The sequence below is a fragment of the Embiotoca jacksoni genome, unplaced genomic scaffold (genome assembly GCF_022577435.1).
Source record: "Embiotoca jacksoni isolate LCO1_2020_lvr unplaced genomic scaffold, fEmbJac1.0.p SCAF_85, whole genome shotgun sequence".
Classification (NCBI taxonomy): domain Eukaryota; kingdom Metazoa; phylum Chordata; class Actinopteri; family Embiotocidae; genus Embiotoca; species Embiotoca jacksoni.
Window position 1 is genome coordinate 106,599 of NW_027185442.1, and position 18,402 is coordinate 125,000.

Below are 18,402 nucleotides of genomic sequence, written 5' to 3' on the forward strand. Positions count from 1 at the left end.
GGGCAGATTCAGTGATCTGACGTTTTATATGCTCAAACTTGTGTTTGGGGAGGTGGCTGATGTCAGTTGTCTTTATAGAGGTAACGCTCCACCACGTGGTTCGGCTGCGTCATGCTGATTGACAGAAGAGCTCCTTGTGTTCTTTTGAGGAAACTTAATTGTGGTATATCTGAGCAGACAGGTCCGCAGTATGTGCTTTGACTTTGCCATGTTTCGAAAGCCCCTTGATAACATGGTTAGAATAATAATAATAATTATTATTATTATGTTTTTCATTTTGTATTATAGGCCTAATAATAATAATAATAATAATATAAGTTTCTTATATCAATTAAAACAAGAAAACAGAGACCCGATTTGTGAATGATTTTATTTTGTTCTATATCAAATGTAGTAAATAATATGATAACCTACATTTTTATTCTTAAATTAGGATTTCTCTGTAAAAGTGGGAAAGAAAGAAAGAAAGAAAGAAAGAAAGAAAGAAAGAAAGAAAGAAAGAAAGAAAGAAAGAAAGAAAGAAAGAAAGAAAGAAAGAAAGAAAGAAAGAAAGAAAGAAAGAAAGGAAGGAAGAGAGAGAGAGAGAAAGAAAGAAAGAAAGAAAGAAAGAAAGAAAGAGAGAAAGAAAGAAAGAAAGAAAGAAAGAAAGAAAGAAAGAAAGAAAGAAAGAAAGAAAGGAAGGAAGAGAGAGAGAAAGAAAGAAAGAAAGGAAGGAAGAAAGAAAGAAAGAAAGAAAGAAAGAAAGAAAGAAAGAAAGAAAGAAAGGAAGGAAGAAAGAAAGAAAGAAAGAAAGGAAGAGAGAGAGAGAGAAAGAAAGAAAGAAAGAAAGAAAGAAAGAAAGAAAGAAAGAAAGAAAGAAAGAGTTGCTCCCTGTTTTGAGGCGTCCGTTGCCATAGTTACGATGAGACAACACAGGCGGCTAGCTAAACTTAGCGGCGCTAACGTCTCATTATCTGTCCATTGAGGTCATATATGAAGACATGAGCCGCGGGGAGTCTCCGAGGACAGACATCAGACCTGCAAGTCCTTCAGGTCAGCTTCACCTCCGTCTGCCATCTCTGATAAAGCTCCCTCTGTTTGTCTGACTTCACCTGCAAAAATACTCTTAAGTCCTGTTTTCCCTTTTTATTTCTAGTCAGTAAGCATTATACATATACATATATATATACATATACATATATATGTATATAATATACAGTTTGTTAAGTAGCACAAATAAAAGTAGTCAGCTTACTTCATAATAATATAACTGGATTATAAATGTTACATGAATCTTTAGCAGCTTGTTGGAAGCACTTAGATTCAATTATAATTATCAATTATCCTCAGTTAGACTCATTTCTCTATTGTTTACTGTACTTTCTGTATTTTATTTGAATCTGGCTACTAACTCGTAAGATATATATATATATGTATACATATATATATTTATATAAATTTATATATATATATTTATATAAATTTTTATATATAATTTATATATATATATGTAATTCAACATATATATATATAAATAAAGTAGCTCCAATGTTTATATTTCTAATGCAGCAGAACATGGAAACCAGGTAAACACGGTGTTTTGTACTGTAAGAAGAGGACTAATGCAACGGTTAGTCTGCAGGTCTGCTGCCTTCAACAGGAGAGAAACAGGAAACGGGTCAATATCACGTGTAACATGAAGGCCAACGGCTTCTTATGGTTCCAGTAGATTGTCTGAAAACTGAATCTGTGAAGGCAAATATGGAGGAAGAGGAAAAAAAATAATTTACAAAAGCCAAGGACGAATTATTGTTGTGGCCATGGAAACGATCATCAGGCACTCGAGAAACAGAATTGCGTAACCATGTCAGCGTCTGTTGGTTTCTGCATGTGTGTGAACACTCAATGAATACAACCTTTTTTCCCTTTTTGAAAATGTTTAAATCAGATCAAAAATAAATGTAATTCAACAGGACTAATTATAATCCATAAAGATTACACAGAGAGCAGCTATACTTTCAGTTGTTCATTTCTCTCTCCTCCAGAGACGAAGCAGCTGGAGGAGTCGGCCATGTTGGGTGACGACCCCTCCGACAACTCTACTCTCAAAGGCGGGAAAATCCAGCCTCTGGCTATTCACCCATCTCATCCATATACAGTATTTATACCATTTATTAGATTATTACTTTGGTCCCACACAAAAAAAAAACATTTTGATTGTATGTGAGGCACTTTCATTTTAAAACAGTTAATTGAAGTATATTATGGCTGCAGCTTCATAAACCAAAGCCTCCAATGGAGCATCCAAACCCAGAGACATCAGGAAGGCTGGTTCATCCACTGAATCAGGACTGTGGCTCTCAGCTTCGGGACGATACAGGTTGGTTTTATTCCTTGACTTCATTAATAGTAACAAACCAGACAGTTGAAAGATTGATTGGAGGTAATATTGTCCTCATCAAAACATGCAGGTATAGTTTCTTTCTGTCCCCGTATTTCTCCTTTTAGGACCTGAGGGGCTTCGGTTGGACAACCACAGGAAGGTTCTTCCACACAGCATCCTGGGTAGCTCAGAAGATTTCAGAAGTTACCTGGAGGCCAAAGAGGAAATGAATGTAAAATTCTGAACAATTTCATTTGTGTCGCATTCTGCAAACTAACATGTGCTACAGAAATACTTTGGCTTTTCTGCGTTAGTAGCCGTTGCTTTCTTCTATCCTGCCGTCACCCAGCAGTTGGTGAAGCGTATCCCAGAGTCCCCGAGGGATCCCACATCTGAGGCCACGGGGAGGCATCGCTCCGAGGCCGTGGAGAAGGACATCCCTTCAGGCCACAGAAACATGCAGGCTAACGCCCTGCAGCACTGGGATGCACATATGAGACACCGCAGACAGCAGCAGAACCGCTTATGTGGTGAGCGCAGCATCACAGCCTTTAAAACAATGCAAGGTTCTTTAAACCAAATTAGGATGGATATATTTGTTGAAATTGATTTCACATATCTGAATGAAGGCCTTATCTCTGTCTGTTTCTACGGTGTGAAGACTTGCTGGACAGGCCAGTTGAAAACCTGCTGATGAATCAAGCCAACCACTTCAGAGAAACTCAGGAGCAGAGGGATCTTCTAACCCGAGTCCTGCCACTCATCCACTCTGGATATGTATGATCTGCTCTGCCTTCAGTCATCTGTGAGGGTATCGTATATGTCAGTTCTTCTCAAAACACAAGGTGCTTTTCCTCTCTACTCATGTGTGTCTTTAGGGTCACCGTGTGGGCAGTGAGTTCTGGAGTCTCCCCCAGCGTTACGGCGATGACATGAGTGGCATCGCAGCCACGCTGACTCAGACCGAGCAGGGAAGACGGGAAACTGTCGCACACGTGGGACAACCCACCAGCACACGGCAGGAAGCAGGTACACACAAACAGCTGTGCCATGTCCCAATTTATCCCCTCAGCCTTATTCTTGTTCCTGTTTCTTCTGATTGTTCATTCACCTGAAATACACTGACGTCCCAAATCTATATTAAAAAAAAAAATGCTCTGTTAAGGGAGAACAGAACAACTACAGTTAGAATCAAAGGAGAAAAATAAGCAATTGTCGAAACTGGTGATGCACCATCAACTGGATGTGGACTGGTTGGATCCAAACAACAGAAATAGAAGAAGACACAGAAAGAGTGCTCTGAAAGGAGAGTGAAACATGAATATACATGAAAACTCAGTCTCTCTGTCAGTCTAACACTAATGCAGCTCTTTCTGTGGGATCTTTTCACCCTCCAGGAATGATTTGTGCTGAGACTGTGCGTCCAGCTTCTCGGACCTGGAACCAGAGTGCGTACCTCCAACGCCATTACCAGGAGCTCAGAGAGGTTTTACTGGACCTGGACATCAAAAAAACAGTAACACATATTTTATTCTATTTGACAATCACCTCACTTTACAAAAAAAGATATGGCTTTACTTTAAAAGCATAACCTACATTTATTACTGGAGTGTGTCATGTATACAACAGATGTTTATGACAAATTATTCTGGCCGAGAGTTATTGTCTTTGTAGCCTTTTTTATGAAGTGAAGCTGGTCTCCTGTCTGTAGGATCGAAGTAAAAATATAAACATGTCAAAGTTGATCCTTGTCTAATGCAGCACCATTACATCTATAATACATGATGCCTCCGGCTGTGCCACTACAGTCAGATAATATCAAGACATTTCTACAATATTTAGCCCATATTTGTGTACATTTTGGCAAATTAGCACCATCAAAAGGTGCATAGTTATGAACAATCCCAATTCTCGCAGTATAACTAAGTCTCATTGGGTTATTTTGATTCTGAAGAAAACAGAACAACGTGATGATTGAATTCTTTTTCTGTTTTTTGAGCTAATTTATTTGTTTGTTTGTGACAGATATCAGTAATATCCTCAGTAAGTCACTCCGATTCTAAAAATATGTGTACATGTTCAGTTTGGAGGAATGACTGCAGAAAGGAGTTCTGTTTTAGACGTACAATTGTGGCTACAAAGAGATTTTAAGTACCTCAGCTGCATCATTGTGTGTCACAACTCCTGCTGCAGTTGCCACTGTTGACAAACTCTGATCTAATCCAGAAGATATGAAAGCACAAGCCAAGTCACATTAAACACATGTTTTTTTTCTCTTTAACAGTGTACAAAAAGGAATTCAACATTCACCATAAAAACAACATTATTGAACTGTTCGCTACTGAAGCTGCTCATGATCACATCTTACTGCCTGTAAAATGTACATTCAGTGCACACGTTCATGATGAGATTATTAAACACAAGCGGCTGTTTACATACGTGTAAAACATAAACGGTACAGTTATGAAATCTGGAGCATGTCCATTCATCGAGTCGCACTGTTGAGATCTAACTGAACCCAAGAAAAAGGGACAGAACCTGCCTTCCTGCTCCGGCTGCATCACAATCACTTCATCGGCGGCTCTGCTGTCAACACTTAAAACACCAATTTACTTCTTTGCACAGCCAGTTCCCATTTAATCCCATTAACAGCTGCTGATTATGGGAGGGTTTATTTAAATTACATCTTTCTTTTAGTCTGTATGTGTGGTCTCAGCTTGTGTCTTCCTCCTCATGTTTCCCTCCCGTCTTTCACACATACACGTTAGTGCTTGTGAAGAGAAAACGGTTGCGGTGTGTTCTGGTGCCTCATGTGGGTCTGAAGGACCTGCAGACAAACACAGAGACAGACTGTCCTGTCAGCGGAGGACTTGTCCATGGCTTCGTGACATATGTGCAGGAGAGAGAGATGACGGTGATGATGGTGATGATGGTGATGGTGATGATGATGATGATGATGATGATGATGATGATGATGATGATGATGATGGAAGGGGTTGTTCTGAGGGAGATAGAGAAACAGAGAAGAGGGTAGGAAGGGAGGAAGGAGAGATGGAACGAAGTAACATTAAAAGCGTTACACAAAAATGAGGGAATACAAGAGGAGAGAACAACAATCGTGTTTGTGTCACTGCACTCAGCCCATCCCAGTAAAGTACAGACCAATATAAAGGTACATTTATTACTGAGTGCAGGTTAAAGGACAGCGTGTTCTATAACACCTCGTACTCTCAAACTGAAGGTTTCATTACAGCCCTAATTTTGTCCTCTGTGGCTGACAGGCCTGAAAAGAAGCATTACTTTTTACATAAAGTTCACCTCAACCTTGAAAACCACCTCTCTGTGTCACTTTGATTGCAGGACATCAGTGAACTGGAGGTGATTGGCAAGCTTTACTGTCCCTTACTGGAGAAGGAAGAAGAGGAGGGGGAGCACAAGGAGATGAAGAAGGAGAACCTGTAAGAAATAACTGGCTATGAACCAAAATCAACCTTTTTCTCAGCTGAATATGTCAAAATCAGGCTCACGATGTCGTCCCTGTTCCAAAAAACACTAAAAAACACAACCAATGGATCAAGGTCAATGGTGCATTGAATTCACTGATTAAGTCTGGAACTAAAATGGGATCCAATTGTGTTCATCTGGTTCAATAACTGCTGAATGTGTCATTCAAACTGTAAATTATAGAGGCCTTGGTCCTTATTAGCAGCCTGGATATTTCTTTATTCTCACAGTGTCATAGAAAAGCATAAATTAATATTCTGTTGACCACAATGTGTTGAAGTTACACAACATGTGTTATGAATTCACATTATGTAACTGTTCTCTATGGTTTTGACACCTTGTTTTCTGGAGTTGGAGATGAGACCTTGTTGCTCACCGACGGAGAAGGTGTCCACAGATCAGCTGACTGGTCTGAACGAAGGGAAGTTTTAGTCTGGATGGGGTAAAAGACGTCAGCCCATCGAGGGTTGAGGCTCCGTGGCAGCGAAGTTACATCATGTTCTATTCAGCAGAGTCAGGAAGCGTCTCTGTGGTCACTCATTTACAATGTGAATATAGTACAGAACACGAATCCAGGTGGTTATTAACATGGATTTGCTGTGATGCAGTTTTGTTGTTTGTCTCCTGAAAACAAGGTGAAGAACAGATCTGGTGGTTTCTGGATTGTTGAGGTGTTTCACTGTGGACGGACATCTTCACTCAAACAACCTGCGTGGGAGCAAGTTTTACAATGGCTTCATGTAGATGTCGTGATGTTGCCGTCTCATTGTCCTCCACAGCGATGCTCTGGCTCAGGATGACCAGGTTCACTTAGATGTTCTGCTCATTCCTGCTTTGAGGTTCTGTGGACAGCTCGCTAGATGGACCGGACACGCCCCCACCAACCAGCTACAGAGAAGCCTTCACACAGTAGGATGGTCAACACGTTTAAATTACTCACCTCAAAAAATTTCCCCTCGGGGATTAATAAAGTAACTACCTAACCTAACCTAACCTCAGGCTTATAATAATATTATTATTACTATTGTTGTTATTAATAATAATATAATGATAATAATAATAATAATAATAATATAACAATAATAATAATATAATAATAATAGCGGCACAGTGGAGCAGTGGTTAGTATTGTTGCCTCACAGGGAAAAGGTTCTGGGTTTGAATCCGGTTCCGGGCCTTTCTTTGTGGAGTTTGCAGGTTCTCTTTGTGCCTGCGTGGGTTCTCTCGGTTCTCCGGCTTCCTCCCACCATCCAAAAACAACATGCATCTCAGATTAACTGGTGGTTCTACAAAGTGCCCTGAGGTGTGAATGAGAGCGTGAATGGTCTTTGTCTCTGTGTGTCTCTGTGTGTCTCTGTGTGTCTCTGTGATGGACTGGAGACCTGTCCAGGTCAATCCTGCTGTCTCCAGTTCAGGATAAAGCAGGTAGAGATAATGGATGGATGGAGAATGTTGGTAATAATAAAGCACCTTTCATACTTAAAATAAAGTCTATGGCACAAACTCCATCAGTAGAGCAACAGAGTCATGTCACTTTGAATGATGTCGCCGTGGAAACCAACATGTCCTCCTGAATATTTACATCAACCATTTAAATGAAAACACGAGGAATTTTGTTGTCAGTAGCTGAACATTGATGAGAGAAAGAAGTAAAGCAGCAGGATGGTGAACATCACATGACTACTGACGTATGATGGAATCGCTGCTGTACTAAATCTACAACGGGATTCACACCTGCAGGGATTCTTTTATTCAGCCTTTATTAGCAAGCATCCATATTTATTATTATTTGTTGTTATTTGAAGATACTTTAAATGCAGGTATTGTAAGGATTCATTATATTCATGTAATACACACAATCTGTCTCAAGGGAGACATTTTCCCTCATCTGCTCTGTGATCTTATTTCTTTGCTGTCTTTAGTGCTTAACTCTTGTTTGGCTTCTCATTCATGTGATCAGGGAGACACAGGAATCAGTGCCACCATCATCTTTGAAGCTCTGACTGGAGAAAGAGCTTCATCCCAGTTGGAGCTGCACAATGAAGGCAGCACAGCCATCTTGTACAGCTGGCAGCAGCTTCCTGTGGCTCAGAGCTTCAAGAAGCTGCATTCACAAACACCGAATACGCACTTCTACTTCAACTCCTCCTCTGGTACCCTCCCATAAAGAACAGCATCCAACACCTGCTGCCACACTGTCATGTCACTCAGACACAACCCAACCTGCCTTTCTGCTTCTCCTTTTTCTTCCTTCCAGGTGTGATCCGTCCAGGTGACACCCAGAGGGTGGAGTTTATATTTAAGTCAGAGGAGCCAGGTATCAAAACTGAACTTTGGAGGCTCAACACTCAGCCGGTGCTGCTGCAAGGAGCCTCCATCCAGGTGACATTGAGGGGCGTGTCTCTGTACCAGGACAGAACAGCAGACCAGAGGCTGTTCATTGAGGTACTTTAACAATTCAACTATTGGTAAAAGTGAGACAAAGATGGCACCAAGGTTTCCATGAAAATATTCCTACTCTTTGTCTCCATGTTTTTCTAATATTTGTGTGTGAGCAGACCAAGCTGGAGGAGATAGTGGTGGTGAAAATGTGTCGGTGGATTGTGAATGAGATGCTGCAGGGGGTCCGCAGCCCAGAGAGACCGAGTTCTCCTGCAGAGCTCTACATCACCGAAGAGCAACAGTTTCTGAGCAAGAACCCCGAGGTAATATCTGCCTTAAAGAATCTGACGGAAACCTTTCAGTGAAATCTGATTAATTTTTTTGTTCCAATTCTTTAAATGCACCCCGGTATCACACCAACGTGTGTGATTCAGCCGTCTGTCTGCTGCAACACAGTGTCAGTGTCACGTCTGAAAAACGGATTGATCACCAGAAAACACGTGCTTCTTAAAACGTTCAGAAATGTTAGGAATCTTTTTTTTTTTTTAAAGAAATGCAGGTTTATCTGCCACAGACTCAAATCTTGGTCTCCTGGAAGTTCTGGGTTAAGCTGTTCAAGCCCCCCCGATCTGCCTCCCTACTCAGATGGCCTGTCACATGACCTTCGTCTTGGACTCTGGTCATTCAAGGCAAAACGTGACACTGACACGCTCTCCTTCACTGGGCTGGTTATTCCAGGCCGCCTCATGACTTCATCAGATCCTGCCAAGAAAGATTCGATCAAATCTGTGGCCGTCTTCTTCTCTCCTGAGTTTCACATGTAGTTAGAAACACGTTTCTCGTCGTGCATTAGGGAAGCCTACTTTCATGTATCACATTTTCCTTCGAGTGTTTTTGTGCATGTTTATTTCAGTTTGAATCTTAGTCACACCACCTGGTTCAGTGTAAATGGATCCATTCATTGTGTTGCTGTTTTTGACATTTCACTGGCTGTAGGTGAGACTATCACCTGGATTTTATGTTCGCTCTCATTACATCATTATATTGTTGCCATCATAATTCATGGTAGCTTATTAACTATTAATAGATCATCACAGCCAATATGTAAAACCAGTCATTGTTGCCTTTACAATAGGAGCCTGGTTTAAACGGGGTTAATTGGGAGGCAGATTATAATACTTTCTAGTGAATATGATTGTCTGAAAGTCTCCTGAACTAGTTCTCCATAGACGTTGAGGGTATGATTAAAAACCACGTGAAAAAAGTGTAACCAGACATGGGGATCAAAACATTATCTGTCATTACAGGTCATCTCACCTAAAATTGGAATAAATGGAGGATTTCTCTCCATAATGTCACATCTGCCATTACCAGACATTAGGATGATTACAGCATGTTATTATCTCACAGGGTGGAAGACATATTTCTGCCCTCCTCCTTCAGACTGAATACAGAAGATGACATGTGTCACACTGAGGATAACTATCAATGACGATTATCATCCTGTCACGTGACACTGATTTCTGTTCGTGCTGTGTGAGTGTTGTGTTCACACACTTCATGCAAGCTGCTGTTCCAGACTGATCAAATCCATCCCTGGTTTTAGTTGCAGTACTTCGATCAGCCAGTGGAAGGCCTGAAGAGACTGTGGCAAGAAGTGAAGCCAGGACACCACTGGGACCTCTCTGTTCAAACACTGCGACAGGTAGAGACATTCTGGGTTCACCAACTAATAGTGCTCTGACTGTGTACTACTTTAATGTACAGAGTGGTGTTGTTTCAAACCACACTGACAGGAAATGACCTCATCATGTGAACAGATCACCCTCCAAAATATCTGCAGCTTTCATTATTTTACCCAGAAATCGACATGTTTTTGTGTCCTCTGTTTAACTTTCAATAAACACACTGATTCTTCTGTCCAGCAGCAGCAGTGAAAAATAAACATGTGTTGAGGAACAGCTGCAGCTTCCTCACACGCTTTAATTTGAAAATCCTTTACATTGGTGGCCCCGCCCCTTCCTCTACAGAGCCAAGATGGCGACCGTTTAGGGTGGAAAGTGTCCAGAGTTTCACACTTCTGTTTTGGAACGTTCTGAGTGCTTCATCCTGGTAGTGGTAGTGTTCTGATGTTAGCGTTAGTACACAAGTAGAACATCTGGAACACAAGTAGAACATCTGGAACACTAGTAACAACATCTGGAACACAAGTAGAACATCTGGAACACAAGTAGAACATCTGGAACACTAGTAACAACATCTGGAACACAAGTAGAACATCTGGAACACTAGTAACAACATCTGGAACACAAGTAGAACATCTGGAACACAAGTAGAACATCTGGAACACTAGTAACAACATCTGGAACACAAGTAGAACATCTGGAACACTAGTAGAACATCTGGAACACAACTAGCAGGTGTGTTATCTGTTTTCATGTTTTCTCCTCTCGTTTTTAAGGCTGTTCTGTCTCTGCCTGATGAAAAGTCTCTTCAGGACCTCGTTTCCACTGAAGAGACTCTGGCTCAACTCAACTCTCTGATTCTGCAACTTTCTGCACCTCCTGAGCTGAGACACCATCTAACAGCTGCAGCTGCAGGGTGAAGCACAAACACACACACGAGTCATGAGTAATCACTTTCATACCATCTTGCTCTATCACATACACACACACACACACACACACACACACACACACACACACACACACACACACACACACACACACACACACACACACACACATACGAGCACTACACCTGTGTCCTCCATGATAATGGTGTGTAGATTATGTGTGTGTGTGCTGCCCCCTGCAGGCAGCAGCTGTGGAGGAAACTGCTGGACACCATGGCGGCTGAGGCCGTGTGGCTCAGAAACCTGCTGGGTTTCCCAGAGATCGATAACAAGGATGAATCCGTAATCTCTGACACCGGTGAGACTCACATACTTTGTCCCAGATATAGATCGGGGAAGGTATTGATTTCATGTTGCTTCCTCCTCCTGTGCCGTTGCATCTCAGATTTGGCTGATAATGCAAACAAAGAGGAGAAAAGGGAGAAAAAGGGAGGAGCAGCTGCTAAAGAGGAGAAGAGTGGGATGATATCCAGATTTAAAGATGACAACAAGGGAGAGTCCAAGTCACCGACAGGTGAAAAACCAGTGGAGGTGAGAAGAACTGTGTTTGAGTGGAAGAACAAGTGAGAAGGACAATGAATGTGACTGATGCTCATCAACACATGGAGAATTGTAAAGAGTGAAAGCTATTTTAAATATGAACATAAATAAAGTGTTGTGTTTTGCAGCACCTGACAGCTGACGCTCAGTTGATCACGACATGAGTCACTTCAAACCAGCTGTCAGTCCATCATTGATTTAATGTGCTGTTGTCCTGTTACTACTGATGGCCTCCTTCTCGTGGATGCTGACATATTATCTACATATGTAGCTGGTTGGAGGGTTTTATTGTGAGTCCTACTTTGGGAAACTTTTTTGTAAACCATTTGTGTAGCTGTCTAATTCAAACCTCGGTGCATTTGTGGGATCTGTGTGTGTACATGATGTCCGAACCCTCTGTCTTCCCACTGAAAGAAGTGAAAGCTAATGCTCTCCATTAAGTGTTTTGTCGCCCCGAGAAATTATTAAAGCACATGATTGTTTTCCTGCTCCCATCCAGCATGTACCGTCCTCATTAGACCACCAAACAAACCTCAGTTTGAGGGATTATTGTTGAAGATGATGTGCTGTGTCCTGATGGTGTGAGTCTGACCTCAGACCTGTTCACCTCCTGTCTGCTGTTAAAGGCAGTAAGAAGGAGACCAGAGAACCAGTTCTGTGTATGTTGCTGAGTGATTTTGTCCTCCGTGTGGTGGTTGAGTCACTGTTCATCCTATTGCTCACAGGGTACCATGGTAACGGAACACTGTGTGAAAATGTGCACCTGCTCTCTGACTGTGTGCCCAGGGTGTGAATTAATAGCACCTGGACCAGTCCAGGCCATCTGGACACACAGCTGTAGGTTCCACAGTACAGGACATCCAATTCACTGAAATATGTGGTGTTTGGTGACGTAGGACACACGAGCTACGAACTGTACCAACCAACTCTCGGCGATATCATCCAGCGTGCTCACGTGATATCTTTCCTTGATTAACTCTGTTTCCACAGGAGAATAAAAAAAGGGGCAAAAGAAAGGATGAAGGCAGGAGACACTCCAGGGAAAAGTCTGCTTCGTTGATTGACACTCGTTCAGAGATTAGCATTCAACAACGTCCTGATGGCCGGAGAGTCGACCCGCAGAAGAGCCGCACTTACACGAGGCTGCTGCACAGGAAGGCAAGTCATCCCTTTCACACGACACGAGGACGACTCAACTCTAAAAACAAATAACTCTGATGATGTCATTAGGGCTATCTGATCGTGCGTTCAGGCGGCTGGGAATTGGGAAAATTCCCATTTTCCCACACATCCGAGTTGAGAGCGTTCATGTGTGGACAACAAACAGACAGCATGGCCGCCCCAGAAGATCTGCAGCAAAGTGACGAATCATCCATGGAAACCCACACAGGAACAATATGGAGTTAATCATTATTATTTTAATGTGCTGCTGTTTTTAACATTTAACACCAAACAATGTAGGTGGGCTTAACCAGTCTGACTATCTCCCCTTATTTTAACAGAATTTCATCCTTTTACCTCAAACGTTGTCATGTCAAGTGATGTCAAACCTTCAGTGCCTTTAAAAACCTCCAACTCCCCTGGCTGGATATTCCCAGTTTAACAGGTGTTCAGGTGTATTTTCCCATTCGGAAGTTGAAACTTTTCCACTTTCCAGTTGCTCATGGATCCGATTGAGACTTAGAAACTTTTAACAAAAAGCCTGCATTACAAACTGGAGGTGTTTTAGAAAAGTGCCTTTAAGGAAGCATGGTTGGGTCTATTTTAAACATTAAGAAACTGGAGAATTCTAGTTTTTTAAAGCGCTCTCGGAAATAAAAGTCAGGATTTGTGCCATTTCTTTGATTTTGACCATTCAGTCCTCCAACTTTTTAAAGGTGCAGACCACTGAATCACTGTGTCCATGGTACATGTATGATTTTTTTTTTTTTTATCTATCTGGCAGGTTTATGGTCTGATGGAGGACCTAGTGGACAACCTGTGTGACCTGATGGATGAGCTTCAGGATGGAGATGAACAGGACACACGTTAACATGAGAGGCAGCAACAGTACAGGAAATATATATATCTATATATATACTTTATATATATAGATATATATGCAATATAGCCAACCTCTCAATGTAATCAAACTAATATTTTTTTTGAATAAACATGTTGTTATGGCCCAGTGGATGTGGAGTAATATTTCATTCACTCTTTCATGCTGCCATCAGCAGATAATAGTACACAGAGATGTGTGTGATGGTCCAGGCCACCTCTGACGTCCCGCCTCTCCTTCTACGCGCCCCGTTGTGCTGCTCCGCTGCTCTGCGTGCTGCCTGCCGGTGCTCGATGCGTGTGGACGAGGCTGCTGCCTAGAGTGAGAGAGGAGGGAGAGAGAGCCGTGCGCCGCGGCTGTATCCTCGTCCTATGCGGATTTCACCACTGACTGTCTGGCCGCGCGGCTCGCATCACCCGCCGCACAGGCCCGGGGTTTAGAGGAAAAGCCACGGATACCGGAGCGGGGAGGATAACAGCAGATCCCAGCGGAGCGGGATATTATCGACGCGGAAGAGAAAAGCAAGAGAGGAGAGGATGCTCAGTGGACAGAGCGAGAGATGAGCGGCGGCATGGTGAGCGGCGGGCTGGTGGAGTGACAGAGGGCTCTGGTCCCGGACTTTGGCGCAGATTCCTGTCCTCTTGAGCGAGGACACGTATTAATACTGAAGCAGCTGTGGAGCCAGTGTGACACAACTCCAGCAGGAGTTGGCCTTGCACCGGAATCTGCTACACATGGCAATCCGCACAGGGAATCCAGCGCAAGAGGGGGCGTGTGTGAGTGCGTGTTGGGGAGTTTGGGGGGGAATTATGCAGACCAAACATGGGAGCCCTCCTCCTCTCCATCACTATACCTGACAAATATGTTTAAGATTTATCAAAGTCTGGGTCAAATGAGGTCTGTTTCTCTTCACCTTAATCCGGATTTAATCCCTAATCCCAACCGATGATGCTTCATCTGCCCTCCGCCTCATCCTAACTCAAAGCACGTTTTTCCTGCTTACTCCCGGATCTTGAGCTCTAGCATCCATCTACCCTAAAAAAAAAAAAATACAGACGCTTACACCTGCTACCACAGCACGCATGCGCAGCTTTAAACGTGACGACGGGGTGACGTAACTTCTGTGTGTTTGAGCATTTTGACGCAGCAGACCTTCAAACTTCATCACTGTCTTCTTTTAGTGACCAAGGCGTAGTAGGCTATTTTAATGCAGCACAACTAGCATTGTGTTGTAAAATGATTCATATTCACAAACGTGATTTCAGCAGGTGACTATGCTCTTAAATTTAGTGCCTGTGGCTCAGAGATTTTATTTCAGTTATTACACCCAGATGAGTCATTTGAATGTGGCACATATATCTGTAAATCAGAAATGTGCCCAAAGTAAAACCCTCTATGTCCTGATCAAACACTTTAAAAGTGAGTTCCACAACCTTCCACACAAAATATTTTTAATCAATCTTTGGAGTGGATTAGAAAGAACACATTGTGTTTCTGGATTCACACATTTAACTGCACATTTATCATTGGCCTTTAATAACAGCTGGCATATGTCAAGTAATCTGTATTTGTTGTGATGAGACAGACCCTGGATTGGTTGGATTCCTCAGAACAGTAACAACAACCAGCACCTGCTGATCCTGGGCTTGAATTTGGGAAAATTCTTTCCTTTTTGGATTTGCATTTGGGGTTTTGATGCCATACAAGTACCTCTGTCACATGATCCCACTGCCTATTGGATTCCCACCTCGGTTCCTCTCAGCGGTGAGAATCGTTATGCACACTGACGGGATCGTATTTCTTCCACAATGTGTGAGGCTGAGTTATTACAAGGATACAAAGAGTGATATTTTCAAACCCATCATGCAGTAAACAGCAGCAGCGTGTGATAACCTCTGTGTGCATGCATCCCAGCTGCAGATGATGGTGCAGAAAGGTGATACCAGCTGAAGTTGCTGAGCGTTACTTTCTTCTTTATGCCCTTCGCTGTCTCTCCTGCACACACTCTCTGAGTCGCCGTCCTCTCAGGGTTTCTGTCTGCGTCTCAGGTCCTCTGTGCTTCTGCTGATGTTGCTGTTCATCGGGACGAAGCCTCAGCAGTGAACAGTCACATCCAAACAGATTAACTGGGTGAAAACTGGGTTGTATAAAGACATGATCATGCAGTCGCAGTCCGTTCGTAACGTTGTCGTATTAAGAGGCACATGTATGAATGGATTACTGAAGGCTCCTCAGGGGTCCAGTAGTTTAAGGCAGAGCCCTTTAGTCCAACCTGCTATTTGTGCTCAATTTTTCACTGTTATAATTAGCCAGTATTCAAATTGGTAAATAAATTTAAATATGTTTGACAGACAGAATCTGCATTATAATATCGTCATCTGCTCTGACATATAACTTTGGAAAGGATTTTTTCATGTCAAGTACAAACAAAATATGACTTTCAGGTGTTACAGCAGATTTTAATTATGGCTAAGCTTCAAAATATTGTTTATAAAGACACATAATCATTTCACAGTCACTGCAAGCAGAGGGGGGTGTGAATGTTAGTCTACATTATCCTTATTCTTGTGAGCTATGAGTCACTATTATTACTACATCACAAAATCTGCTGTCTGTATGAACTATTGAATGAAACAACTTAAAATTGGACTATTTTCTTAATTTATCAAACTAAGTTTCATCACAGTATTCAACCAATATGGAAATATTTGTATGCTTTGTGTGGTAGACATTATAGCCCAACAAACACTGAATTGATATTATTTTTATTTTTATTTTGTATCTATTTTTTTATTGTTTTAATAGCCTACATTTATTACTATTGATACCAATTTCAAAAATTTAAAAATTATATTTGTTCCATTATCAGATTTTTTTACATAAACACAAAATTTAGGTAACTATAAAAGGATCTTTTCTGAATTTTGCACAATTATGTTTTAAGGTAATATTGGCTCAAATGTAGTTTAATATTTAACAAGCTTTAGTAAATATGGCATTATTATTGATTGTGTTGATGAGTAAAGCTTTATCATTCCTAAATTGTGCATTTTGGATGTTAAAAAAATCGAATTCTTGTAAAGTACCAACATATTGGTAAATAATTATTTTATAGAAACTTGATCATAAACACAGAAAGAGGTAAATAAAGTTTGTGAAGATTACAGAGAGAAACAAACCTCCGCTTTACTTTGTCCTCTAAAAAGAGAGAAGAACGTGATCAGAGGGTTCATTGATTTGAAAAATGTCTCTATGTTTTACTCATCTAACAGTTCAGTGGGCCGGTGACTGATGGGGGGGGGGGGGGTCATCCTCGTTCAGCTTCGGTTTAGTGGGTTAATTACGTTCTGTGTCAGTGAAGACTTACAGTCGCAGGCGGATTGAGCAGGTAGCACAAGAATCATGATCAATTCCCTTATGTCCTTCTCTGAAATATGAATTTGGAAGAGAAAAATGGATTGCGAGTGTGTGTCTGTCCGTGCACACACAGGAGGCTGAGTGTGTGTGCACGCTGGCCTGAATACAATAAGCCACCAAGAAGCTTCATCAGACACCTGAGTGCCAGAGCTGGTTTATGACCTACTTCTATGTGATGGAGCCGCTCAGTCAGTCGCTGTTTGAATCTTATTGTCTTAGAAAACAAAGAAATGAATCAAAGGGAAGCCTTTAGCTTAGCTCATTGTTTTTAGTCATGCTAGCCGAGGGACTGAGGGTCAGATGGTAGTTTGATGGCCCTTCACTTTGGTCCAGATTGAAATAGTTCAGTAACTATTAGAGTCTATATGAACTCATATATCGTCTTTATGTCTCTTCCAGGAGCGTCCTGTAACTCCGGACAGAGAAGAGGAGCCTTCAGTGGCGTAGCTTCTTCTCCTCTCCTAACCTGTTGAGCGTTTGTTTTTCCCTTTCTCTCCCTCCACATCTTCCATCACCTGTTACCATGACAACCTCAGCCCTGCGCCGGCAGGTGAAGAACATCGTGCACAACTATTCAGAAGCCGAGATCAAGGTATCGACTTCAAATATCATCAATAGCTTTTATGCAAAGTGTGTGTTTGACTTTGAGAAAGCTCCCTTAAAATAATGCAGATGTTTTGATAATCGTTCAGATGTTTTGATAATCTTGCAGATGTTTTGATAATCGTTCAGATGTTTTGATAATCTTGCAGATGTTTTGATAATCGTTCAGATGTTTTGATAATCGTTCAGATGTTTTGATAATCTTGCAGATGTTTTGATAATCTTGCAGATGTTTTGATAATCGTTCAGATGTTTTGATAATCTTGCAGATGTTTTGATAATCTTGCAGATGTTTTGATAATCGTTCAGATGTTTTGATAATCTTGCAGATGTTTTGATAATCGTTCAGATGTTTTGATAATCTTGCAGATGTTTTGATAATCGTTCAGATGTTTTGATAGTCTTGCAGATGTTTTGATAATCGTTCAGATGTTTTGATAATCTTGCAGATGTTTTGATAATCTTGCAGATGTTTTGATAATCGTTCAGATGTTTTGATAATCGTTAAGATGTTTTGATAATCTTGCAGATGTTTTGATAATCGTTAAGATGTTTTGATAATCTTGCAGATGTTTTGATAATCGTTCAGATGTTTTGATAATCGTTAAGATGTTTTGATAATCTTGCAGATGTTTTGATAATCGTTCAGATGTTTTGATAATCGTTCAGATGTTTTGATAATCTTGCAGATGTTTTGATAATCTTGCAGATGTTTTGATGATCTGCTCTGTTATATATGTTCTGATACATGAACTGTCTCACTGTTTTATGATACTGAAACTCTGGAAGAGAAAGCAGATGACAGGTATGAATTCTGAATTTAAAATCATGCTTCCTGTGCTGGCGTAGGTTCGCGAGGCCACCTCCAACGATCCGTGGGGCCCGTCATCGTCTCTGATGTCAGAGATCGCTGACTTG

The 18,402-nt window shown here is 41.5% G+C and overlaps 2 protein-coding genes across 5 annotated transcripts in view; both read left to right on the forward strand.

The window, feature by feature from the left end:
• The first annotated feature begins 4 nt into the window (after positions 1–4).
• On the forward strand, positions 5–17,371 carry mycbpap (mycbp associated protein). 4 transcript variants are annotated; one of them, XM_069139659.1, is made up of 21 exons: positions 5–80; positions 966–1,032; positions 2,025–2,137; positions 2,254–2,359; positions 2,488–2,594; positions 2,712–2,892; positions 3,024–3,139; positions 3,241–3,391; positions 3,760–3,878; positions 5,723–5,820; positions 6,646–6,775; positions 7,827–8,019; positions 8,124–8,311; positions 8,425–8,571; positions 9,855–9,953; positions 10,710–10,849; positions 11,066–11,181; positions 11,269–11,414; positions 12,414–12,581; positions 13,369–14,240; positions 17,281–17,371. In XM_069139659.1, the coding sequence occupies exons 1-20, from the start codon at positions 60–62 to the stop codon at positions 13,453–13,455; spliced, it is 2,493 nt and encodes an 830-aa protein (XP_068995760.1). In that variant the 5' UTR covers positions 5–59; the 3' UTR covers positions 13,456–14,240; positions 17,281–17,371. The 4 variants fall into 4 exon arrangements, with proteins under 4 accessions (XP_068995760.1, XP_068995759.1, XP_068995761.1 ...); XM_069139658.1 differs by having other exon boundaries at positions 13,369–14,244; positions 17,281–17,369; XM_069139660.1 differs by having other exon boundaries at positions 13,369–14,038; positions 17,281–17,369.
• epn3b (epsin 3b) overlaps positions 14,252–18,402 on the forward strand; it is a 10,260-nt gene continuing 6,109 nt past the window's right edge. The window contains 2 exon segments of the mRNA XM_069139662.1: positions 14,252–17,473; positions 18,334–18,402. The exon segment at positions 18,334–18,402 is cut by the window's right edge and continues 90 nt beyond it. Of these exon segments, the coding sequence (XP_068995763.1) occupies positions 17,405–17,473; positions 18,334–18,402 (138 nt within the window). The 5' untranslated portion in view covers positions 14,252–17,404.